Source organism: Peromyscus maniculatus, chromosome 4 (assembly GCF_049852395.1).
Source record: "Peromyscus maniculatus bairdii isolate BWxNUB_F1_BW_parent chromosome 4, HU_Pman_BW_mat_3.1, whole genome shotgun sequence".
In the NCBI taxonomy this organism is placed as follows: Eukaryota; Metazoa; Chordata; class Mammalia; order Rodentia; family Cricetidae; genus Peromyscus; species Peromyscus maniculatus.
In genome coordinates this window covers 136,725,686-136,750,517 of record NC_134855.1, presented here as the reverse complement: position 1 = coordinate 136,750,517, position 24,832 = coordinate 136,725,686, and the positions used below count along the sequence as shown (strand labels likewise).

Genomic DNA, 24,832 nt, shown 5'->3' with positions numbered 1-24,832 from the left:
ACTGATGAGCCAGATCCCTGGAGTTCTTCTTATAAGCTAGTATGAGCATGTTCAGTGGGCTGTTTCCTTCTGAATCCTCCATTCTTAGGTGAGACATGGCATCCATCGTTTCTCCATGACTCTCTTTGGAGCCTCCATAAAGGCTGTGAGACACACAGATAAGAAGTGTGTGGAGAGCCACGTCCTGGAGAGCTTGGTCCCACTACTTCTGTTTTCTCAGGACGACAATGATGAAATAGCTAAGGTAATGTCAGTTCTTTTTAGCCATGAATAACTCTGAGTTTAGATCTAGCTCTGCAAACAGTGTTTATATTCTTGAGGGCACAGACTTTGCAGGCACTTTCTTACGTCCTCTGGCACAAAACCACATTTCGGTCATTTCCCTGAGTAAATTGTGAGGAATCAAACAGCAAGAACTGTTTATTATCACTTTGTAGCCTAGCACAGAGCCTGAAAACGAATGCTCAACCAACAAACTGTGTTGATGACAAACATGTTCTTTTCTTTCACGGCCCTGAGACATGGAGTGTGTTGGAGTTAAGTTAGAGAGTACCCTTGCTGTGGTATGTTCTGTATGGCAAATGTGTTGCTCTGATTGGTCAATAAATAAAACACTGATTGGCCAGTGGCTAGGCAGGAAGTATAGGTGGGACTAACAGAGAGGAGAAAAGAAAGAACAGGAAGGCAGAAGGAGTCACTGCCAGTGGCCGCCAGGACAAGCAGCATGTGAAGATGCCTGTAAGCCATGAGCCATATGGCAAGGTATAGATTTATGGAAATGGATTAATTTAAGCTATAAGAACAGTTAGCAAGAAGCCTGCCATACATACAGTTTGTAAGCAAACATACAGTTTGTAAGCAATATAAGTCTCTGTGTTTCCTTGGTTGGGTCTGAGCGGCTGTGGGACTGGCAGGTGACAAAGATTTGTCCTGACTGTGGGCAAGGCAGGAAAACTCTAGCTACATACCCTCTCTAGACCATCTGGAGACTTTATTTCTCATAAGGCTTCCAAAGGTTTTGCTGTAAGAATTGTGGTTTTTCATTTAAGCCACCTAGTATTAACTGTATGTGTTCAGGCTGGGCATAATGGCATAGATGTGTAATCTCAGCTACTTGGGAGGCTGAGGCAGGAGGCTTTCAAGTTCAGGGCCAGTGTGGATAACTTAAAAGAGTAAGGCTGGCAAGATGACTCAGTATGTAAAGGTACTTGCTGCCAAACCTGACAACTGGAACCCACAGATGGAAGGAGAGGAACTGATTCATACAAACACATGTAGAGACAGGGAGATAGATAGTTGGATAGATAGAGAGATAGATAAAGAGATAGAAATATATAGATAGATGTAATTAAAATTTTTAAATAAAAATAAAGTAAAAGGGCTGGAAATACAGCTCAGTGGTAGAGTGCTTGCCTATCACATGTGAGTTCCTGGATTCAACCACCGGTATAGTTAACACACATGCACAGAGTGTTTAAGCTTACTCAGTCCGTCATGCTAACCGTGATCACTAGTTATATCATTCCAGGGAGAAACATTTAGACCACAAGGATTCTGGAAGAATTATGGAGATCAGTCTTTGTGTTCCCCCATACAGAAATGAAAGTCTAATTTAAAAAAACTTAGAAACAGGCAGAGATGATAGTGGCGCACGCCTTTAATCCCAGCACTCAGGAGCAGAGGCAGGTGGATCTCTTTGAGTTTGAGGCCAGCCTGGTCTGTAGAGACCAAGTTCCAGGACTACATAGTGAGACCCTGTCTTGGGGGCAAAGGAGCTTAGAAATAGGACTGAGGATTTATGTGGGCCCTCATACCTTGTGTGAAAAGGTCTATAGCTCTGTAGCCATAAATGAGAACCATTTCAGACCTCAGTAAAGTACAGCTCAGACCTTGTCATCCAGGTGATGGGAAGCATCTTTGGGGCTCACAGGTACATGGTGCTAATACCTCCCTCCAATCTGCCATCCCTTGGTAATCAGAAAAGGCCTAGAGCCACCAAGGCTCTGAGTTTATTTCCCTACAAACTTAAACAACTTCTAGCTAAGCTGAGCTCTTCAGAGAAGAGTCTGAGCAGAGAGGTGGGTGTTAAACTGTGAGGACAGAACCAGTGCTCTAAGAAAGGTTTTAAACTTACGTTGTGTATTTCTGTAAATCTCTCAGTATATTTGCTTTACATTGTATTTATGATATTTTTATTGTAAGGCTGTAGATCATTTATTTTCAGTGTTACGTGGAGTTGCATCATTTAATCTAAAATTTACCCCATTCTCCTATTCCAGGACACTGAGACAGTATTTGGTTTTCATGATTATAGTGCTGCAACAAGCACTTTAGTGCATGCATGTGAAATTTTCTTAAGGCTATAAAAACCTAGTGTGGGCACCTGGGTTAGATACTACATATCTACAAATTGCTACACAAATAACCTGAACTAATCTTTAATTAGTCAGTCCCCAAAGGGTTTGTTTTTTGTTGTTGTTTTTGTTTTGAGACAAGGTCTCACTATGTAGCTCCAGATGGCCTGGAACTGGCTATGTAGACCAGGCTGGCCTCTAACTCAGAGACCTGCCCCACTTGCCTTAGTCTTCTACGTGTTGTGATTAAAGACGTACACCACCACACCTGGCCTTAAAAGCATATCTAGTGGACCTGAGACAAACAGTTTTGAATGGTGCTTAGTGGCTTTCTGAGAACTCTGACTGGAGACAAGTCCTACTTGCTCAGGGGAATCCTGTCTAGAGCCTGAACTACAGTGTATCTTACCTGTGTACCCCATCTACTAGTTCTCACTTTTCCAGAGACACTGGTTGCTACATCCTTTTTGGTACCTTGCAGGTTTATGAGTCCTTTAGGGTCTTCAGGAGGAAGGCAGAATGCCAGTTCACCCCCTTCCCTCACCTCACCCAGAGTAATTCTGGAATTATCAACTTTCACGTTAGACTTTGGTCTCAGTTTTACTAAAGAAAATGTACCTCAGTTCAAGAGTGTTTGAAAATGCTGACCTGTTATACTCTTCTCCCCACAGGAGAGTAGACAAGTGCTAACTGTATGTGCCCAGTTCCTGAAATGGAAGCTGCCCCGAGAAGTGTACTGCAAAGATCCCTTATACATCAAACCAAACGAAGTCAGAAGGGTCTGCAAATTCTTTGTATGTGAGAAATGGTGGCTTTGTTTTTTCTGATAGTTTTTAATGGAGACACATGGATTGGGAAACATTTCCCATCCCACCCTTTCACAGCAGTAGTTGCTCTCCACGAATTGTTCAGTTAGGTACATCTCTTTCCTATAGTTCCCCCAATTAGTCACAGATGCACTTAAAAAATTGTGTGTGTGTGTGTGTGTGTGTGTGTGTGTGTGTGTGTATGTACACACACATTGAGTCTGCCACAGAGTGCAAGTAGAAGTCAGTGGACAACTTTCAGGAGTTAGTTCTTGCCTTCCACATTGTGAGAGAGTCACCAGTCTCCATCTCCCATCTCACTGTAGGAATGCTGGAATTACACATCTGGCTTCCAGGGATCATGGCAAGCACTTTTACCCATGGGGGCATTTCACTAGCTAACAAATTTGCTACTAACACATTTCTTCATATATGCAAAAAGCTGGTGGTACAAGGTGTGGTGAGACATTCCTGTAATAATATCACTCAGGAGGCTGTCAGGAGGCTCAGTGTGAGTTTAAGGGTAAGTTGAGCTATAGAGTAAGACCTTGTTTCAAAATAGTAATAACAAAATGACTGATAAACTAGAGAGCCCTACTAATTGCATCAAAAACTTCAAGGTCAGACTGATAGTATCTAGTCAAAATTTTTTACTTGGGCTAGGCTTGGTGGCACACACCTTTAATCCCAGCACTCAGGAGGCAGAGGTAGGTGGATTTCTGTAAGTTCAAGCCAAGCTGTTCCAGGCCACCCAGAGCTACATAATGAGACTTTGTGAGCTGAACTGAAATAATTATACATTGTCTTCACGTCTATAGCCCTTTGCTTCATATAGTGGATTGTCTTATTTTCCATTAGAGCATAGTCCCTAAGCAAGAACTGCCATAAGAAGATCAGATAAGAAGAGGGCAGCATGTTACTAGCCCTGAGACCCAGATAGAATCTTCTCTTTACAAACCCAGCAAAGCCTATATGATCTAGGGTAGAGTTAGAAGGCCTATGCATAGTTTTCTAGAAAGCAATTATAGTAGAACCACCTGGATCCCATATTGAATTCTCTGGAGACTTCTAGGAATCTTCTACATATCTAAAACCCCCATGGTCTCTTCTCATCAAGCTTACAGGGCTAGAAAGCATAGTATAGTGCCCTTGCCTTTTTCCTGGGTATTAGGTCTCTGAACTTCAGCCATTACCTATAGTTGATGCATTAATGACAATATTTCCAACACGAAATTTGCTGTTCCCAGTGGGTAAAAGTGCAAACTGTCCATGTCAGATTTAAGCTCTATGAGAAATAATTCTTGTCTCTCTGTTTGTGAGGTGCTTATCCTTCCAAGAGGCCCTTGAAAGGTGCACTCATTTACCCAGAGAGCAAAATGCATCCTCTGTGTAGCAGGTCATGGCAACCCAGTTTTAAAACTTCTAGTTTGGCACCTGCAAATGAGTAAGGAGACTGAAAACTTCTAAGAAACGAAAATAGAAACTCCAAATGGAAAATAATATGTGCCAGGAAAAGAAGCCTACAGAGTCCTCAGAGCCAGGCTGATGAGGCAGGAAGAGCTGGTATGAAGTTAAACTCAAGGTGCATTTAGAGGCGAGAAGACAGAGGTGCAGAGAAGCCAGGGTGATTTAAAGGTGTCATGGACAGGTGTGCACAGTGGGGATTTCGAGGAACTAACTTTACAGGGGCTTGCTATCATGGCAAAGCAGTCACTGTGACGTTCACTACAGTAATTCAGGCTCTGCTGTACTCACCTGCTACTTTATTGTTATATACTCTTCCCATCAACTTAGGGAGAAAAAAGCAAGGGGAAAATAAACATCCTAGACCAAACACTAATGTATTCCAAGGATCCAAAACTTCCCATCAGAAGAACAGCTGTCTTGTTTATAGGTAAAAGAAAACTTTGATTTGTATAGTTACATTATCCTATACCTTCCCACCTTGTGTTGAGTATCCCCAGTCTTTTCTTTACATAGAATGTATTGCAGTCATATTTGCACCATAACCCGCTTATCCCTCACCCATTCCCATTTATCCCCTTCTTCCCAAATAGTCTCTCTTCTACTTTCATGTCTTTTATTTTGGTGACTTAATGAGTTTAATTAGAGTTACTATAGGAGCACGGGTAAAGGGCTATTTACAGGAGCCTGAGTAACTCAGTGACTAGCACTAAGGAAAATGTTTCTTACTTCACGTTACCCCTTTAAGCAACCATTAACTACCTATAGATCCTCAGGGAGGTGTAGGACTTTACAAACCCCTTACAAACCCCAGGAACTGCCTAGAAATCCTCAAGGGTATGTGGGGACTCCTAAGTCCTTGGTGACAGAATACTGGTGGGCCCAGTTTTGTGCAGGTCTTATGCAGGCCATCACTGCTGCTGTGAGCGCATGAGTACAATGTCTAGAAGACATATTCTACAACACACCTGCTCCTTCACTCAGACCTTCCTTCAGCTCCCTCTTCTCCAGTGTTTCCTGAGCCCAGGTTGGGGAGACATGTTTCAGGGCTCATTTTCAGCACTCTGACACTATGAGTTTCTCCAATAATATGCCTACCCACTCCCCGCCACACACACAAAAAAACCCTTCTCTGACCAAAGCTGACAGCAGCATTAATCTATGAGCATAAATCTAAGTATTTATTAGACAATTTGATGGCCACAATAATCCCTCTAGCAAAGCAAAAATGATATCTTCTCTGCTAGGGCCTGACCTCCTCTGCCAGGAGGTCAAACTTCAAACCAGACTTACAGTATCAGGCATGATCTTTATGTAGATGACCTTGAAAACACTTTCAAGGAAGAAGAAACCACATTATTGACCAATAACTATAAAACACTCGGGAATATTATTTTAATATTTAAAACTTTAGAGAGAGAGAGAGAGAGAGAGAGAGAGAGAGAGAGAGAGAGAGAGTGTGTGTGTGTGTGTGTGTGTGTGTGTGTGTGTGTGCGCGCGCGCTTGTAGGTGACATAGCATGTAGGTGACATGGTGGATATGTGGCGTTCAGAGAGCTCATAAAGCTCTCCATCCACTGTGAATCTGGAAATTGAACTCAGGATGTCAGGTTCATGAGCAAGCACATTAGCTCTTTAAGCCATCTTCCTGGCTCTTGTCCCTTATTATTTTGGTTATTTTTTGAAACAGGTTTTTTACTGTATAGCCCTGGCTTGTCTGAAACTGATATGTAGACCAGGCTTGCCTTGAATTCAGATAGATCCACCTGCCTCTGCTCCCTGAATGCTAGGATTAAAGATGTAGGTTACCACTCAAGGCTCTGCTTAGCTTTTGAGATAGTTTCATTGTATCCTCAAGGCTAACTTGGAACTCATGGCAATTCTCACACCTGAGCTTCTCAAGTGTTGGGATTACAGGTGTGAGCCAGAAAGCCTGGCTGGAATTTATTGTTTTGAATATACCTTATTAACAAAAGTCTAATTCTGACATTTGCTTAGATTATTAAGTGATTAAAAATGAAAAACTTATAGTTTCTAAAAGTCAAAGTCTAAACTTATTGTCTTGTGTTTAGGGATCTTATCAAAGTATGTGGATCCCAGTGAGCTCAAGATGAAGGGCATTGACTGCATAGAGAATGGTAAGTAATGCCGTTGCTTGGATGTGGACTGCACTATTTTGAAAGGTATCTGATTCTGTTTCTACGGGCAGGCTCCATAGCACAGCTGAGTCTGACATCTAAAACTCTGGGTTTATGCAGCAATGCAAGCACAAGTGAGTGTAATTCAGTTAGAGTGTGCTCTCCTCTTAGTCTAAGACCCCGTAGGAACTTTGTCAGGAAGTAAAACACCATCTTTCTAGAAAACTATCTTAACAAATTATGGTGATGTCTTACAAGAACCTCAGAGACTCCCTGCTGTCTAAGCAGCTGTGTTGTAGAGTGTGGGACTAGCTCGAAGACGCTTTATAGCCATCTAAGGCAACCATCAGAGAACTGTTTTCAGAACTGTAGTGGATGAAACTTTCTGTAACTGCACAGCTGTGCAGATTGAGTGCTCAAAGAATTACTATTCCCATTTAAGAACAGTTGAATAAATCTGGAGATATAGTTTAGTGTTACAATGTTTAATATGTGCAGAGGTAGCTTAGCATTAGGCTCTAGGTTCAATCCCTAGTGCGGGAGGGAAAGGTGGTAATATAGTTAGAAAAGGTAAAGAAATGCAAATGCACATTCTCACAATCCAAAATCACTGCTTTCATAACCAAATTAAAAATCTAAAGAATTTGCTTTTTTTTTATTAAAATTTTTTTATTTACTTAGTATGAGTATGGAAGTAAGAGGATAAACTACAAGAGTTAGTGATTCTTTTCCTCAACCATGTGGGTCATGGGGATTGAACTTAGCTTGTCAGGCTTGGTAGCAAGTGCTTTACCCACTACATCACTCTCTCTCTTTCTTCCTCTCTCTCTCTCTCTTTTTTTTTTTCTGAGATAGAGTTTCTCTGTGTAGCCCTGGCTATCCTGGAACTCACTCTGTAGACCAGGCTAGCCTGAAACTCAGAGATCTGCCTGCCTCTAACTCCTGAGTGCTGGAATTAAAGGTGTGCGTCACCACCGCCCAGCTTCCACTAAGTCATCTTGCAGGACCCAATTTGCTACTTTTAAAAACACAGTAATTATTGAAACAAGTAGGGAATAAAGCTAATATAAGGCAGACACTGCTAATTTTCATAATATTTATTTTATGTATATGAGTGTTTTGCCTGAATATATGTGCATATCTGGTGCCTGCAGAGGTCAGAAGAGGACATCAAGATCTCTTGGAACTGGAGTTACACTAGGTTATAAACTAACATGTGGGTGCTGGGAACTGAATCCAAGCCCTCGGCAAGAGCAGCAAGTACCCTTAACTACTGAGCCCTGATCTGCCACCTATTTTTAAGAGCTACCATTTCTTCATAGATATTAAAATATTCTAAAACAACAGCAACAACAACCAGCCAAATTTGGTGGAGTACACCTATAATCCCAGTACTTGCGACACTGAGGAAGAAGATTGTGTGTTTGAGGCCAGACTAGGTCTTATGTATAATGAAATCTTGTTTCAAAAAAGAAGAAAAGAAAAGAAAGTCATGTAAACTATTCTGTGGAGTAGGATACTATATAACTAATTTATTTCTTACATAAAACACTGGGGAACAAAAGTTCTAATTCCATACAGAAGTGACTCAGATAATAATGAGGTATTATTCCATAAGACAATCAATTATTCCCAAACTCAGGGGGTAAAGGCAGGAGGATCATGAGTTAAAGGTCATACTAAGACCCTATCTCAAAAAAAAAAAAAGTTTTCAGATCATATGATTCCATTTGGACAACAATACTGAAGCAAAACAGTGCATAGAAAGAAAAAAAAAAAAGATCAGGAAGATATACTTTTTGTTTATATGTTTCCAGACAAGGTTTCTCTGTGTAGCTTTAGCTGTCCTAGAACTTGATCAGTGGACTAGGCTGGCCTTGAACTCAGAGATCTGCCTCCTGAGTGCTGGGATTAAAGGAGTGTGCCACCACCACCCTGCTGAAAGATACACTTTCAAAACAACATTCTATCTCTAGGTGGTAGAATCATACACCACTTATATTCTTCTGGTATTTACATGTATTATCTGAGTTTTCTAGATAGCAAACATGAACTTCTTTTGCCATAGGAAAATATAAAAGCTAAAACTTTAAACTGGGCATGGCAGTTGGTGTCTGATATCTCAGCGACATGGTAGGCTAAGGCAGAGGAACGGCCATTCAAATTTAGCTTGGGCAACATAGGGAGAACCTGTCTCAAAAACAAAACAAAATGAACCATTAAAAATTGTAAAAGTATGTCAGGCGGTGGTGGTGCACACCTTTAATCCCAGCACTCAGGAGGCAGAGGCAGGTGGATCTCTGTGAGGTCTACAGAGCTACTTCCAGGACAACCAAGGGTACACAAAAAACCCGCCTTAAAAAAAAAACAACAACAAAAAAGCAGCACCGACATGACCCCCCACCCCCACCCCACCCCACCCCACCCCACCCCACCCCACCCCCACCCCCACCCCCACCCCCGCCGCCGCCGCCGCCACCACCACCACCACCATGCCCAACAGAAAGGCTGAAGGGGATACTAAAGGAGATAAAGCCAAGGTGAAGGATGAGCCACACAGAGAAGATCTGCAAGGTTGTCTGCTAAACCTGCTCCTCCAAAGCCAGAACCCAAGCCTAAAAAGGCCCCTGCAAAGAAGGGGGAGAAGGTCCCCAAGGGGAAGAAGGGGAAGGATGTGAATAATCCTGCAGAAAACGAAGACACCAAAACAGACCAGGCACAAAAAGCTGAAGGTGCTGGAGGAGATGCCAAGTGAGATGTGTGCATTTTTGATAACTGTACTTCGGACGGTTGACTGTACAGTTTGAAATGCTATTTTTTATCAAGTTTTATAAATATGTAGAATTTTGTTTTCCTTTTTTTTTTTAAGCTATGTTGTTAGCACACAGAACACTTTGTTTTGGGACAGGGGAGGAACATGTGTCACTAACAGAATATCTCCCAAGCTGGACTGATGATGGCTGATGTTGGAAAACATCTTTCCCTGCTAATTTTGAAAAACTCCTTTTGGCTCTCAGGGGAGATGTCCTGGTGTTGACATATGTGGCCACCATGGCACACAATGCCGTGTGTGGGAAACTCTAAATTCATTTCTGTGTCTTCCTCCCCTGGACCATCAACATAGACTTAACTCCCTTAAAACCAGAGACCTGTTGGAACCTGACCCCCAAAATTGGTTTTGCCAATCTGGACTTTGCTGTGGTATCATTGTGTTCTCAAAAGAGCAGTGGTTCCTTTTATAAAAGTCTGTGGATCTTCACATTGATAATTTTGCCGTGTTTGTTTCATTTCCTGAAAGTCAGGGTCGCCTTGGGAAAAGTTGTTAACATCCTCAATGTGAACTGTCAGCCCTCACTCTAAGCTCTCCCCCTTTTCATAGCATTGAATGAAGACTCATCGGGTTTTATAGTGGCGTTCTGATTTTAGTATTCTATATAAGAAGGGAGTTTGGAAGCTCTTGTATTCTGTTAATGATTGTCTGCCCATGTCTTGCCTGAAAAACCATGATTGTTTATGGAAAGTATCTTTAATAAAGCTGGATACAGTTTGACTTGGAAAAACAAAACACAACAACAACAAAACATCAAGATAAAAAAAAAAAAAAAACGAAAAATACTAGCTAGGCACAGTGGCACACACCTTTAATTCTAGCACCTGAGAGGTAGTATCTAGTACTAGATCTTTATGAGTTTGAGTCCAGCCTAGTCTACATAGTAGGTTCTAGGATAGCCAGAGCTACATAGTGAGAGAGAGAGGAAGGAAGGGAGGAAAAGAGGAAGGGAGAGAGAGGGAGGGAGGGAGGGAGGAAGGAAGGAAAAGAAAGGACGAAAAAAAGAAAGAAAAATATTTCAAGGGAATAATGATTTAAGAGTTAACATTTTCTTTAGAGTAAGGCAAGAAGTTAAGAGGTTAACATTAGACATAGCTTGGCAGGCTCAGACAAGTGTATTTTAGGTAGACTCCTTAAAATATGGCTATTGCAAAGGAATGAAATACTTAGTAATTAAGAAAACAGTGTTTTACAGATCAAAACTGGAATCAGTTCACCAATCTACAGACTTTTGTACAGCTTTGTAAAAGTTGCCCTTTTATCCCAGCTGCTCTGGTGTGTTGGCTACTTGGTATCCAGAACAGTACTCATTTCTAGAAACCTCCAGTCTTGCTTTTCTTCCATGTAGATCTGAGAGAGCTATTACAAGACCCTGAGCCCTCTTTGCGGATCATCGCCTCCCAGGCTCTGTTCCGAATCCAGAGGGTGTGGAATGAGTCAGAATCCCAGATAAGAGTTTCCTGGCTGAGGAAGCTCTTTGGCTGTCTTCATACTTAGAATGCAAAGCTCATGACAGCAGGTAAGAGCGAACCTTTCAGAAACCACAGAAGTGACAAGCACATTCCCCTTTCTTTCTTTTTTCAAATGTTACTGTATTTCAAATGTATCTATGAGTGTGTGCACTTGTGGAGGTCAGAGGACAGCTGTGGGAGTCGGTTCTCTTTCCATAACGTGCGTCCGTCCCAAGGAGCCAACATAGGCTGTCAGGCTTGGTAGCAAATACGGTTGCCCAATAAACTGGTCTTGCCAGCCTGCATCCCCGTTTTTCTTTCAGACTTAGGCAACCCTAGCATGAAGCTACTTCCATGCAGTTAGTTACCTCCAACATAATCCCCACTTAAAAAACATGTTAGTAGTTAAATGTACCAGGGAGTTAAGTTCTTGGTTTAAATTTGAAAATATAGTAAAAATCGTAGTGAGTTTGAGTTATGCAGACATCCACAAAATTTAAGTGCTGACGACTGCTTTAGAGATACAGAGAGGTGGGTGGGGGAGATATTCCGGGGCCAGGGATATAAATCAGTGGCAGAGTGGAAGTATGCATGCCCAACATGTGAGAAGCCCTGGGTTCAGTGCACAAAAACGCATGTGTAACCCCAGCACTTGGGAGACTGAGGCAGGAGAATCAGGAATTTAAGACTATTTAAGAATTAAGAAATTGCCGGGCGTTGGTGGCGCACGCCTTTAATCCCAGCACTCGGGAGGCAGAGCCAGGCGGATCTCTGTGAGTTCGAGGCCAGCCTGGGCTACCAAGTAAGCTCCAGGAAAGGCACAAAGCTACACAGAGAAACCCTGTCTCGAAAAACCAAAAAAAAAAAAAAAAAAAAAAAAAAAAAGAATTAAGAAATTGAGATTACACAATGAGTTTGAGGTCAGTTTCTACTTCATGAGAGTCTGTTATAGTCTACCAAAAAAAGACTTATGTGCCCACCTTTAATCCCAGCACTCAGGAGGTAGAAACAGGCAGATCCCTGAGAGTTTCAGGCCAGCCTGGGCTACATAGCCAGTTCTGGGCCAGCCAGGGCTACACAGTAAAACTCTGTAGGGACTCAAAACAATCCATAAGTAACAACAACAAAGAAGAGAAAAGAAAAATCCCAAACAAATGGCAGTGTTGCAGTGTTAGTAGTGTTGGCTCTGTTGTCAAGGCTGACTGATCATCTACAAATCTTAAGGACAAGAGATACCAGTCTATGTTTACATTTTCATACCTAATATTTTATAAAATCTCATAAGGCCTTTCTCTTTTCCAATTCCTTTTGAAGCCTGTGAGCAATAACAAAATTCTGACTCTATTGAAGTATATACAAAGTTCCCACTCCTTTTCCCCAGTGTTCCTAATTTCTCCAACTACTGCTGCCAGGTCCTAGATAGCTCTAAGATGGAGTCTGTTTACTACCCACTGCCCAGTTTAATATAAGTGAAGAAAAGGTTCTCAGAAGATGAATTTTTCTAAGAAACAGATAAGTTGGTTTGGAGAGATGACTCACGGCTTAAGAGCACTAACTGCTCTTCCAGAGGACCATGGTTCAATTCCCAGCATCCACATGGAGGCTCACAACTATCTCTAACTCCAAGATCTGACACCCTCTCACAGATATACATGCAGGCAAACACCAATGCACATAAAAAAAAAAAAAAGGAGAAACAGATTAGTTGAATAAATACCTTGATGACTGCACATAGAAGGAACATACTAGAAATAGGTACGAAGTCTGACTTCCAAGCTATTGTTTAGTGGAGAAATCTAAGCAGAAAGCCAGAGCTGAACTCTATGGGACAAAAGAAACCTCTTGGGGTGATATGGAGAGAAAAAAGGAATGCGACAACTTGTGGTGATATTGTGTGCACCCTAATAAACTTATCTGTTGGTCAGAGAACAGAACAGCCACAATATAAAACATAGAGGTTAGGCAGTGATAGCACACGCCTTTAATTCTAGCATTCAGCAGGCAGAGATCCATCCCTTGCAAGTTCAGGGCCACACTGGATACAGCCAGGCATGGTGACACATGCCTTTAACTCCAGGAAGTGATGGCAGGAAGCAGAAAGGTATATAGGGCATGAGGACCAGGAAATAGAGAGCTGTTAAGCTTTTAGCAGCAGTTCAGCTGAGATCCATTTGGATGAGGACACAGAGGTTTTCAGTCTGAGGAAACAGGATCAGCTGAGAAGATAGTGAGGGGAGGTTAGCTGTGGCCTGTTCTGTTTCTCTGACCATTCAGCGTTCACCCCAATACCTGGTTCTGGGTTTGTTTTTATTAATAAGACCTGTTAAGATTCCTGCTACAGCAACTGGCAGATGAAGAGCTACATCCAATAGTGAATTGCATTGTTTGTGTTGTTCAGTAAGCATTCTCAATCTTTATTCACCCTCTTTCCCAACTTTCATTGCTATTTCTCTGCTGAGATGTCTTTAGGACCAAATCCATCTATGGTTCATAGTGAGGAGAAAGTGGCAATATGCTAGGTGTAGCTCCAGGAGGTTCAAAATGAAGACCTTAGTTGCCTGATAGATTCAGGTATGTCCAACCTATATATAGGCTGCAGGGCACAGGCATCCTAGATAACAATGTCACATTGGACATCCCTACTTAAATCTTCACTCTGAGTCAGAGCAGAATATATCTAAATCACTACATTTAAAACTGCAATGAATGTTAATTAAACATACATTTGAATTGCATTCATCCCTCACCATATTCTCCTTGGCTCCTTTTAGAAAACAAACTCTACTATCTACTTCTGAACTAGTCTGTTTTCTAGATTATCCAGTAAAAATGAATAGCAGCTTATTGAGAGTTCACAATCAGCCTAACTCTGAGCATATTATATAATTAACCCTTTTAATTATTAATTCACTTCATTATTACCTTTATTTTGCAGATGGAGAGAAACTGAGGAGACAAACATGAAAGTGAGTTGCTCTGGGTCACACAACTAGTAAATGGCAAAGCCATGATTACCCAAGTATTCGGACTCCTGCACCCACATCCTTGGTTAGCCTGCCGTCTGCTTCTCCATCTGCCCTTTCTTGCAAATGGGAATAAACACAGATCTGCTCTACAGTTCATCTCAGTTCCTGAATTTGTGCTCCAAAAAAACTCATGCAACCAAATATGTTTTAGTGATATTGAGCCTCCAGTGTTTTATCAAATTCAAGGACTAGCCACTTATTTCCTAAAGTTAGCATACTGTACATATTGATCACAGAATATCCATCCATCCTGTACTGTAAAGATAATGGAGTTATATAAAAACTAGTGGTTTTCTTGAACCTTTTTTCAGTCCTTGGTTTGATTACATGAACTGCTCCATTCTCAGAATAGAAACAGACCTGTAGGGATGAAAAGATACTCATCTTTAAATTTCCATATTTAAAAAGTGAGAGAATAAGCCAGGCATGGTGTCTTATGCTTATATCCCAGCACTTGTAAGGCAAAGGTAAGAGAAGTGTCACAAGTTCAAGGTTATCCTGATCTATATAGCAAATTCCAGGCCAGGCAGAGCTATATATTAGCAAGACTCTGTTACAGAAAGAGGGAATGAATTCCCCTTTTCAAATTCAAAAACATAAAGAGATTATGTTACAGAGACTAAGCTGAGGATATAGTTTAGATCTCTAGTGGCAAGAAAAAGACTGAATGACCCCTTTTCTTTCTCATATTTTGTGCTGAAGTCCCTTTCCCAACAAGTAGATTTTTAGTTTCTTACTAATGCCACCAACAGATGGTCTCAAGCGTAACAATGCTTATTTTATTTGTATTTGTTAGTTAAAATTCATAGAAGTACACTCTGAGAGACAAAGGACTGCTGCTTACTGAACTACCTGAGAAGCTGGGAACTTTTATAAGTGTCTACTAGTGATTATAATAGTGATAATACTAATACATGTATTAAATCTTAACAGCTCTATTATTTTTATATAAAGCTGTCCTTAGAAACAGGTTAATGTTTTTATTGATTTTTTAAAAAAAATGTATGAAACCAAAAGGTCTAGGCTTTAGTTTTTGTCATATGCTGAAATAAATATTCAAAACAGTACCATGTCATTTTAATACTACATATTAAAATATATTGTTCATTTTCTCTCACTGACACACCCATGTCTTTATTATTTTGGATTCTCACTTTTTTTTAAATAACTGCTTTGCTTTCCTGCCTTTTACTGAAGACACCTATTTTGTAAGAAATTCTTGTGGGGCATGACGGCTTACTCCACTCAAGATCAGCATGGGCTATATTAGACCCTGCCTCAAGGAGGGGGGTGGGTGCTGGAGATAGGGTTCAGCAGTTAGCTTGGTTTTCTGCACCCCTGTTGGTTGGCTCACAACCACCTGTAACTCCAGCTCCAGGGGATCCAATGTCCTCTTCTGGCCTCTGTGAGCACTTATGTACACACACACACACACACACACACACACACACACACACACACACACACACACACACGCACACACACACGCACATAAACAAATCTTTCACAAAACAGAAATTTTTTTCTCATTAAAAGAATATTATAAAGCCGGGCGTGGTGGCGCACGCCTTTAATCCCAGCACTCGGGAGGCAGAGCCAGGCGGATCTCTGTGAGTTCGAGGCCAGCCTGGGCTACCAAGTGAGCTCCAGGAAAGGCGCAAAGCTACACAGAGAAACCCTGTCTCGAAAAAACCAAAAAAAAAAAAAAAAAAAAAAAAAAAAAAAAAGAATATTATATAAATAAAGACAGGGCTGGGGGTGGGGAGGAGTTCTCATGTATTAGCTCAGCAAGTGAAAATATGCTGGGTAAAATTGTAAGCTAGGTTAAACCTCTGTCCTTTCTAGCCACCCCACTCCAACTTGGCTCCATGCTTCTCCCATTTCTTTTGCAGGGATGGATCTATGTGTAAATGATCAAAAATGCAAGGCTTAATGAAGTTACACTTCCAGAACATGATTCTAAAGCCAAAAATCATGAAAGCTTCTAGAGAGCTAAGTATTACTGAGGAGGACAGCGACAGTGTAAGGAGATGGAGTTGAGAGCAGGATATGGAGACTTTCCTTTTCTCCCTGAGCCCCTAACTCATATGCTTTTTTTCTGAAGCTCCCAAATCTTCCTCAAGAGCAGAGAAAAGAATAAAACAGAGGAGAAGGGATAGTTAAAAACTGTCTTGGCGCACGCCTTTAATTAACCCCAGGACTCAGGGGGCAGAGGCAGATGAATCTCTGAGTTTGAGCCCAGCCTGGTCTACAGAGTGAGTTCCAAGATGGACCAGGGCTTCTAGAGAAACCCTGTCTTGGAAAACCAAAAACTAAAACAAACAAACAACCAAAAAAAAAAAAGTCTTCGGATTTGCAAAGTCAAAAGGAAAGAGACAGATTCTACCATTTCTAAAAAGCAGTGAAGTCCAGAACATGGGATGGCCTCCCTTCCTGAAGCCAGTGTCAGTTGCCCAGTGAACTGGTTATGGTTTCTATGTTCATCTATTCAAGGAGGAAAATACTGATTTAAAACCATTCCTATTAGCGCTGGGATGTAACTTAGTATCAGAGGATATGCATAAAGCCCTGGGTTCACTCTTCAGCACCATAAAAATGCATATAAATATGTGTAATATATAATGTATTCTATAATTATGAGTGAATTGCTGCTTTTGTTCTAACAGAAATGATAACACAAATATAGAAAAGGGAAAAAAAATCTCAGGGATGGTGATTACAAAGAATTAGAGGGATAGTCAAGAATCCAGAAAGATGTTGTGTCAATCACTGTTCTTTTGCTGTGAAGACACCATGACCAAGGCAACTCTTATGAAAGAAGGCATTTAATGGAGAGTTTGCTTGCAGCTTCAGAGGTTTAGTCCATTATCATCATGGTGGCATACAGGGGGTGCTAGAGCAGTAGCTGAGAGCTACATCCTGATCTGTAGGCAGAGAGAGACAGAGACAGAGTCAGAGACAGATCAAGTTAGAAATCTCAAAACCCACCCCCAAGTGGCACATTTCCTTCAACAAGGCCATGCCTACTCCAAGGCCACACCTCCTAATCCTTTTAATCCTTTCAAATAGTGCTATAAACATTCAAATATATGAGCCCATTGGGGCAATTCTTACTCAAACCACCACAGATGTCCATTTGTGAACTAAGTTAAACAGTAAAAAGGTGAGGAAACAATGCAGAACATATATAAAATAGGCCCAGTTTAATGTGTATCTATGGGTGCTAGGACCCCAGACCACTTCAGGAGACCTCACAAGTGCAGCCAACTCTATTCTCTACTTCTAAACAAGATGGAGCCCCTGTGTCTCCAGCTACTCAGACTTCAAAGAGATCATACATGCATGAGATGCTAGAACAACTTCCAGGCCTTTTTCTTACCAACCAATATAAAAAAAAGTAAATAAAATTTTTTTTTTTTTTTTTTTAAATTTCAGCACTAATGGTCTAGTGGCTATTTCTAGGACAAAACTTGATCTGTCAAGGGCAGGACTAAAAGGGAAAGGAATCTGCAGGCAGTTTCAAATACTATCACCTGAAAACTAAAGAAATTTACAAGCAAGTCCTCAGGCCTTTCTCCTGCAGTTACCTTGGTGACTTCTAAAGAGCTTTTGGATCATATTACTGCCCAGATTTTTCATTTCAGCCATAGACTTCATAGGATTGTAAGGTCTGGTCAACCAATCCATTGATTTTATTCAAGTATTAAATGAAAAGAGGTTTTTGTTTTGCTGTTTTCCAAATAGCTTAAATAGCTTTTAAACTACAGTCCACAACTTCCACTATGATAGTCTGCTTTAGCGTTTAAATGAGGTTGTGAGGCCTCTACTTGCTACAAGACCCCTGTATGAAACTGCACTATAGCTAACCTTGCTCGTCCCTTTGCTTGAAGGCCCGTCCTAGTTAAAATCTTTTAACACCTTGGCCTAGATGGAAACCCATGTTACCGGGGTGCTGTGCAGCTGTTTCCTCTGAATTAAAGCGTTCTCTCCTGGAAAGATGCTCAGGGAGAAAACAAAGCTAAAGGCTCAGAAACTTACAGGACTCACAGGACCCATTCCTCAGGAATAGAACACTAAATAATTGCTAGGGAAACTCAGGCTGGCTCTGGTGCCAGCTGGTTGTGCAGGGAGCTCCAAGGAGGTGGCTCTTGTAGGTTGTCACCCACGATGGAAACGGCGGCGGCTGCTTTTGCATCCATGCTTCCTGACTGCCCGAGCTCCTTCCTCGGAGTAACCCCGCTAAACTAACCCACTGTTTGACTAAAGCTGGATGAGGCTGCACTGTCTCTTAGTTATGCTGTCATTTGTCTATCGGATTTAGAGAGGTTTACCTCTCCTAGGAAAAGTCACGTGACACAGGACTCTTCCTACATCAGCAGTGTACCCTTGTATTTTAGTCCAAAGATTCCTTCCAACCTGGCACCTTCCAGCATGGAAGACAGCACCCTATTATCTCCAGACTTGGTAGTCTATCTACCCCGTCCATGAAGCCATAGCTGCAGCCAGAGGAGTTTGTCCAAAACAGACTGACCATCACTAACATGTTAAAATCTCTGCTTGGAGTGTAACATCCAGGCTTTTGTGGGACATAGGAGTTCCTTCATCAATTGCCTCGATACCCCCATTTTCTTCTCTAGTGACTCCATCCAAAATAAGGAGTACTTAGTAATTTTCCAAATACACTCAATACACCAAGTACTGAGTGGCAAGAACTAATCCAAACTAGGGTATGCAGTGAAGACCAAAGGTTCTTTCTCACCACGCAACTTTCAGTAGGAAGAGCTGGTCAATCAGCGTGACAACTTCAGATGACAAGGTACAATGGAGACGAAGAAATGGATGTTGCGTGGGAGGTGTCACCTACTTTTAGATGTACTGCTCAGAAATGGCCTGAGAGGGTGACATCTGGACTTCAATACTGAAGAGCTAGGTAAGCAAAGGCATGCCCAATCGCATTTCCAGTTTGGTGAACATATGAGAAAAGCCGCCTCCGACTGAGAACCAACTAGCTGGATATTTTCAAGGTTAAGAATTACCTAGTGCGTCTGAATGCTATATTTTTCTTTATTTTAAAGACAAAAGGCGTGTATTTCCTGAAGGATTCTTAGTGAAACTGTCCGGTTTTAGTTTACGTTTTAAAAACATCCTTCAGGTAACCACAAAGACCATTCTACTCCTGAAACGACTACTTACTGGGACAGTTTCAGAATCCAGGGAGGTAATCTAGCGAGGCTGCGGGGCAGTGGTGGTGCACGCCTTTAATCCCAGCATTCGGGAGGCAGAGGCAGGAGGATCTCAGTGAGTTCGAGGCCAGCCTGGGCTACACAGGGAGTTCCAGGACAGGCACCAAAACTACACAGAGAAACCCTGTCTCGAACCCCCCCCCCAAAAAAATTAAATAAATAAATAAAAATTTTAAAAAAAGAAGAAGAAAGGGCGAGCCTGAGAGGCGTCACCGAAAACCCTTGCCTCTCCATCCCCTTTTGGCGAGGCAGAAGCCTCCGACGTGGCGCTCCTACAGAAGGAGCCACTTTCGGCTGCTCCCGCCTCCATCCGCATCAAGGGTCAGAGCTCGGTGAGAGCGGGTTAAATGTGCGCGGGGGAGCCGGCCAACCTAGGTCCACGGGCCAGTGTCAAGGGGGAGGCTTCTGACTAGTGTGAACGAACTCGCCACAGGCAGCCCGAAGTTCCCCACACCACGGGACCCGCCGTGGAGAGCGCGGGTCGCAAGCTACAGTCCCGGCGGCCTCAGCACCGGCTCGGATCCCTCCGCCCCGCTCCCTCACGTCGGTCGCCGCGGGCCGGTGCCCCGGCCGGGGCTGCCCACCAAGGGCCCGAGCCAGGTCTCCTTTAGAGTCTGAGGTCCATCTCCTTATCACGTTCCCAGAGAGGGGCGACTGCGGGCCGCAGAGGAGAAAGGGACTTTTTGAGGAGAAAAGCGGAGGCAGACGATGAAGGGAAGGCGAGCTCAAGTCGGCGATTTTCGCGCGCTTTGTCGCGGGGGGTTGTGGGTAGCCCGCCAGGAGGGAAAAGAAAACCCCGAAGCCGGGTCGCGCCGCCCGTCGGGCCGGAGGGGATGTTCGAGGACGAGCCCCACGCCGAGGGGGCGGCGGCGGTCGCCGCGGCCAGGGAGGCGCTGCAGGCCCTGTGCCAGGAGCTGAACCTGGACGAGGGGAGCGCGGCCGAAGCCCTGGACGACTTCACCGCCATCCGCGGCAACTACAGCCTGGAGGTGAGCGGCGGCAGGTGGGCGGCGGCCCCGACCCTCGCCAGGCCCCACCCCCGGCCCGCCCCCGCCCCAAGCCTATCGGGCGGTGGGAGTTCCCCCACCTACGAGGGTCTCCGAGGAGTGCGGGGAGGGAAGGGTGGGTGTACCTCGGCCAGCCCACCCATTCGTTTCGAGGCGGGAAGCCGAAGCTGAGAAAAGGAGCTTCTCCTCCGGAGTCGGGTCCTGCTCCGGGGTTCCCTAGACACCACAATTCCAAACTTGATTTCTGCGCGCCGCCCAGCGCCCCAAACGGCGCGGTGCTGCCGTTGAATCGATCAGAGCAGATCCTGTGATAAAGCGAATTACTCATCGCTGCCCGGCCCTTTGAGTATGTCTTCCCTACCCTTTTGAAACACTTTTTGATCCCCACTGGGCAGAAGAGAAAAGCGGGGTCGTCAGAGGTTAATTTGGCGCCCAAGGTGACGCGGTTTGTGATGCAGCCTGGCTCAGCTGTATTTAACCTCTCCACCCTTCTGCTTCATAGGGTGCAGCAGTGAGTTCATTTATACCACTGTAGTTTGATCAAAGTTAGCACACACAAAGCTCTTCTCCGTCCCACGTTCCTCTCTGCCAGGTCGTTACTGTGGTCTGGCTCTGAATAAAATAAATGGTGGTTTTCACTATTAGATTTCCCCAGTAACTTTTATATTTGTCTTCACGGCAGGGCAGTGACTGCTATACCTGGTTTCTTGGTGTACCACGGCCCAGGATTGTTTTGCCTAGAGTCACTCGAATATCGAAACTTATATAGGTATTTAAGCTTAGTGCAGAAGTAGAATTATGATGGCATGGACAAGTAGCATTCATGTCTGTAGGTTCAGCAGATCAAAAGTATTTGGGAGAAACATTGCATTTGTCTTGAACATGAACAGACTTGTCATTCCACAAACAATGTAGTATGATTGTATAACATTTACATCAACTAATCTAGAGATGATCATAGGTTATATGCAAATGCATTGCCATTTTAAATCGGGGCCTTGAACATCCTTGGATTTTGGTATCTTCTAGGGTAGTGGAACCATGCCCCAGGGGATATCAAGACACGATTTCAGCATATCGCTGGGATGTACAAAAGCTTTCGTTGTACATGTGGGCCGGATTCACATATAGGCTGTTCCTCTGACTCAACCTGCCAGTGAAATAATTGTTGGTCTCAAATGCATAGAGTGGGAAATGGGGAGCTGACTATTGTACATGTATCTATACTCATATGAGAGAAAAGTACCTGAGACGACCTTACATTCTGCCTCCAGGAAAAGGCAGAATGGACTGAATAAAGGATAGTGATCTGCAACAGAAGGTACATGTCTGGAAAACTGAGAGGATATGAAATTAGAGGAGAGCCGGAGGGCCGGCTCAGTGGGTGAAGGATTCCCCAGCAGCCATGTCAAAGGCAGGTGCAGTGGCAGTATGCTCTGGAACCCTGGGGTTACAGGTTATGAGGGATGGAGGGTGGAGACAGGCCAATCCTAAGCGCCCGCCCTAGCCTGCCAGTCTAGCTGAAACACAAAGCTCCAGGTTCAGTGAGGCTGTCTCAAAAGGTTGAGAGTGATAGATGAAGACACCCAACATTTATCTCTGACCCTCACTCATTTACACATGTGCACATATATGTGCACACTATACAAAAAAGTAAGGGAAATTATAATGACATCTCAGTTGAAAATACGTTTTTTGACTTCCTGAGAAAGCATTCTAATCTCCCAGGCCTTCATTTAATCTCCTCAAATAAGCATTATTAAGTACAATCTGTGGCCAAGTCCCTCAAACTAGAAGCTTGTTTCAAATTCTTAAGTATGTTAAACTCAGTCCAAGTTGTGTGCTTTCTGCAGGTCACTCTGCCTGGACTATTTCCCTTCACCTGTAACTCCAGAGAAGGTTTTGACCATCTAAATTCTAAATCCATAGTTAGACAGAGTTGATTGACACCTTAAATGTTTGTTGGGGAGATAACTCAGAGGTTGAGTGCTGGTTGTTCTTCCAGAGGTCCTGAGTTCAATTCCCAGCAACCTATAATGAGATCTGGTGCCCTCTTATGGCACAGAGGCATACATGCAGGCAGAACTCTATACATAATAAATGATTCTTTTACAAAAGAAAAGAAAGCATGGCTATCTGAATTGAGTTTGGAAGTATTTTGTCCTATGTTTTGTTTTTTTCTTGTTCTTTTTCTTCTTTTGGTTGTTGGTGAAAGACAATTGGAGAAAAGGCATCTCCCTGTCTCTGTGCCCCTAAGAACTCTTTCTACAGTCTCCACCCTGCCTAGTGCACCACACAAGCCCCTGCTAGCATTCTCCCTTTACTCCCCTAACTTACATTTTTTGGTAGTTTGCTACTGAGCAGTTTTAAATCTTCCTTTGTGAAGTTTTTGTTGACTTCCAGTCAAAGTCAGTTATTACACTGTATTTGCCCACACTTTCTCTTCACTTCTTACAACCTATATTTTTACCAATTATAGAGAATAGTTTCTGTTACTATTCTTAACTTTAGACTTGGAGATTAAGAACCATGTTTGATTTTGTTGTTTTGTTGTTTTAAGTACTCTACCACTGAGGTATATGTCCGACCCTGTCACAGAATATTTTAAAATAAAATTTTAATTTGTGGGGGCAGCATGTGCCACATGGAGATTGGAGGGTAACTTCTGTTGGATTAGTTCTCTCCCTCCACATGTTTACATGGGTTCCAGGGATCAAATCTAGGTCTCCAGGCCTGCATAGCAAAGGCCATCTCTCCGGCCCTGTATTTGTAATTATTTTTAGTAGTATTACTATTTTTTTTTTTAGATTATGATAATGATTCCATCATTCTCCCTGTCTCTTTCCTCCCTCCAAATCCTCCCTCCTTTCTGTACCTCCACTTTATGCTCTCTCTCAAATTCATGGTCTTTAATTTGTTGTTCCACATGTGTGTGCATGTCTAAACATATAAATACCGTCTGTCTGTTTCTGCTCCTTCCTTCGAGGCTGACCATTTGATGTTGGAGAAGCAGTTGATGTGCTGTTTCTCCCTGTCAGCATCCCTCAGTTCCCCGTAGTTCTTTGTCTAGGTTCTTCCTTCTGTCTTAGCATCCTTGTTCAGGTCTTGTTTATGCAGCCATGTTGGTGTCTATATCTGTAGTTCTCATTTTTTCTCTGGGTAGCCCTGACTATCCTGGAACTTGCTCTGTAGATGAGCTGGTCTCAAACTCAGAGATCCAAAGGCCTCTGCCTCCCAAGTACTGGGATTAAAGGCTTGTGCCACCACTGCTTGGCCTGTATCTATAATCCTTAATCCTTAGACTTCAACTGTATTTCATCCAGTCATGAGGTGTTCCCAGCTTGAAAACATTTGAAGTCAAGAGCAGAAAATTAAGTGTTGAGTTACCAATCATTACATTTTTAAAAAAAATAATTTATTATGTATACAATGTTCTGCCTGCATGTATGTCTGCAGGCCAGAAGAGGGTACTAGGTCTCATTACACATGATTGTGAACCACCATGTGGCTGGTGGGAATTGAACTCAGGACCTCTGGAAGAGCAGTCAGTGCTCTTAACCTCTGGAGCCATCTCTCCACCCTACTTTTTTTTTCATAGCTTGTAAACTGAGATATCTGTGGTGGTGGAGAACTATGCTTAATATTTTAAAGATAACTTACTAGGGGATAAATAATGCCCCAAATCTTTACCTCACAAAAATGACATTGTCTTTCATATTGTTGGTATTAATATTAATATACCATTATATATCAGTATATTAAGTATTAATATTTTGACATGTGACTCCCTTGATAACATTCTAATTTATTTTTTCTTTTCTCTGCCAAAATGCTTAAAAAGAAACATAAAACTTAAATGATAGAAAAGAATAAGTACCATCAAGAATATGACTACCAGGTGGTGGTGGCATATGCCTTTAATCCTAGCATTCAGGAAATAAAGGCAGGTGGACCTCTGTGAGTTCAAGGACAGCCTGATCTACAGAGCTAGTTCCAAGACAACCAAGGCTACACAAACTTCTGTCTCAACGAGAGAGAGAGAGAGAGAGAGAGAGAGAGAGAGAGAGAGAGAGAGAATACGAAGAGATTTTAGTAGAATTATTTTGGTAAGGTTAAATTTGGAATCAAGAAAGAGATCTATTTTTTTTTAAGATTTATTTATTTATTATATATACAACATTCTGCCTCCATATATGCCTGCACGCCAGAAGAAGGCACCAGATCTTGTTATAGGCGGTTATGAGCCACCACGTGGTTGCTGGGAATTGAACTCAGGACCTCTGGAAGAGCAGCCAGTGCTCTTAACTTCTGAGCCATCTCTCCAGCCCCAAGAGATCTATTTTTAGATTTAGAAATTCAGGAAAATTCTTGATTTTTCATGTTCTTGTTCTAAGAACAGGAAGGAGAATGTGGGGGTCTGTACTGATGTTTGGGATTGTATTAACCTTATTTCTTCTTAGGGTTTAGAGAGATGAAATTGTGAGGCCTTTCCCAAATAAGCATTTTAAGGTGTC

General features: G+C 42.6%; 2 protein-coding genes and 1 pseudogene across 14 annotated transcripts in view; all 3 read left to right on the top strand.

Moving 5' to 3' along the window:
• Mroh8 (maestro heat like repeat family member 8) overlaps nucleotides 1-16,369 on the top strand; it is a 78,006-nt gene extending 61,637 nt beyond the window's left edge. For 5 of the 11 annotated variants that reach the window (XM_006984142.4, XM_016002659.3, XM_016002658.3 and 2 more), the window contains 6 exons: nucleotides 89-244; nucleotides 3,026-3,148; nucleotides 4,955-5,054; nucleotides 6,696-6,761; nucleotides 10,940-11,110; nucleotides 13,978-14,159. In XM_006984142.4, coding sequence (XP_006984204.1) covers nucleotides 89-244; nucleotides 3,026-3,148; nucleotides 4,955-5,054; nucleotides 6,696-6,761; nucleotides 10,940-11,088 — 594 coding nt within the window. In that variant the 3' untranslated portion in view covers nucleotides 11,089-11,110; nucleotides 13,978-14,159. Of the gene's footprint in view, nucleotides 1-88; nucleotides 245-3,025; nucleotides 3,149-4,954; nucleotides 5,055-6,695; nucleotides 6,762-10,939; nucleotides 11,111-13,977; nucleotides 14,160-15,960 lie in introns of those variants that run through there. The other 6 variants (XM_042276664.2, XM_042276663.2, XM_042276661.2 and 3 more) reach the window with 4 other exon arrangements.
• Nucleotides 9,254-9,630, top strand: LOC102904043 (non-histone chromosomal protein HMG-17 pseudogene; annotated as a pseudogene).
• Nucleotides 16,370-18,979: 2,610 nt separating the features above from the next.
• Nucleotides 18,980-24,832, top strand: part of Rbl1 (RB transcriptional corepressor like 1) — a 58,824-nt gene continuing 52,971 nt past the window's right edge. The window contains exon 1 of one of the 3 annotated variants that reach the window (XM_076571066.1): nucleotides 18,980-18,998. Coding sequence is in view for 2 of the 3 variants with exons in the window: in XM_006984145.4 (XP_006984207.1) it covers nucleotides 20,145-20,300 (156 nt within the window). In the remaining variant the exon portion in view is untranslated. Of the gene's footprint in view, nucleotides 18,999-19,858; nucleotides 20,301-24,832 lie in introns of those variants that run through there. The other 2 variants (XM_006984145.4, XM_042276660.2) reach the window with 2 other exon arrangements.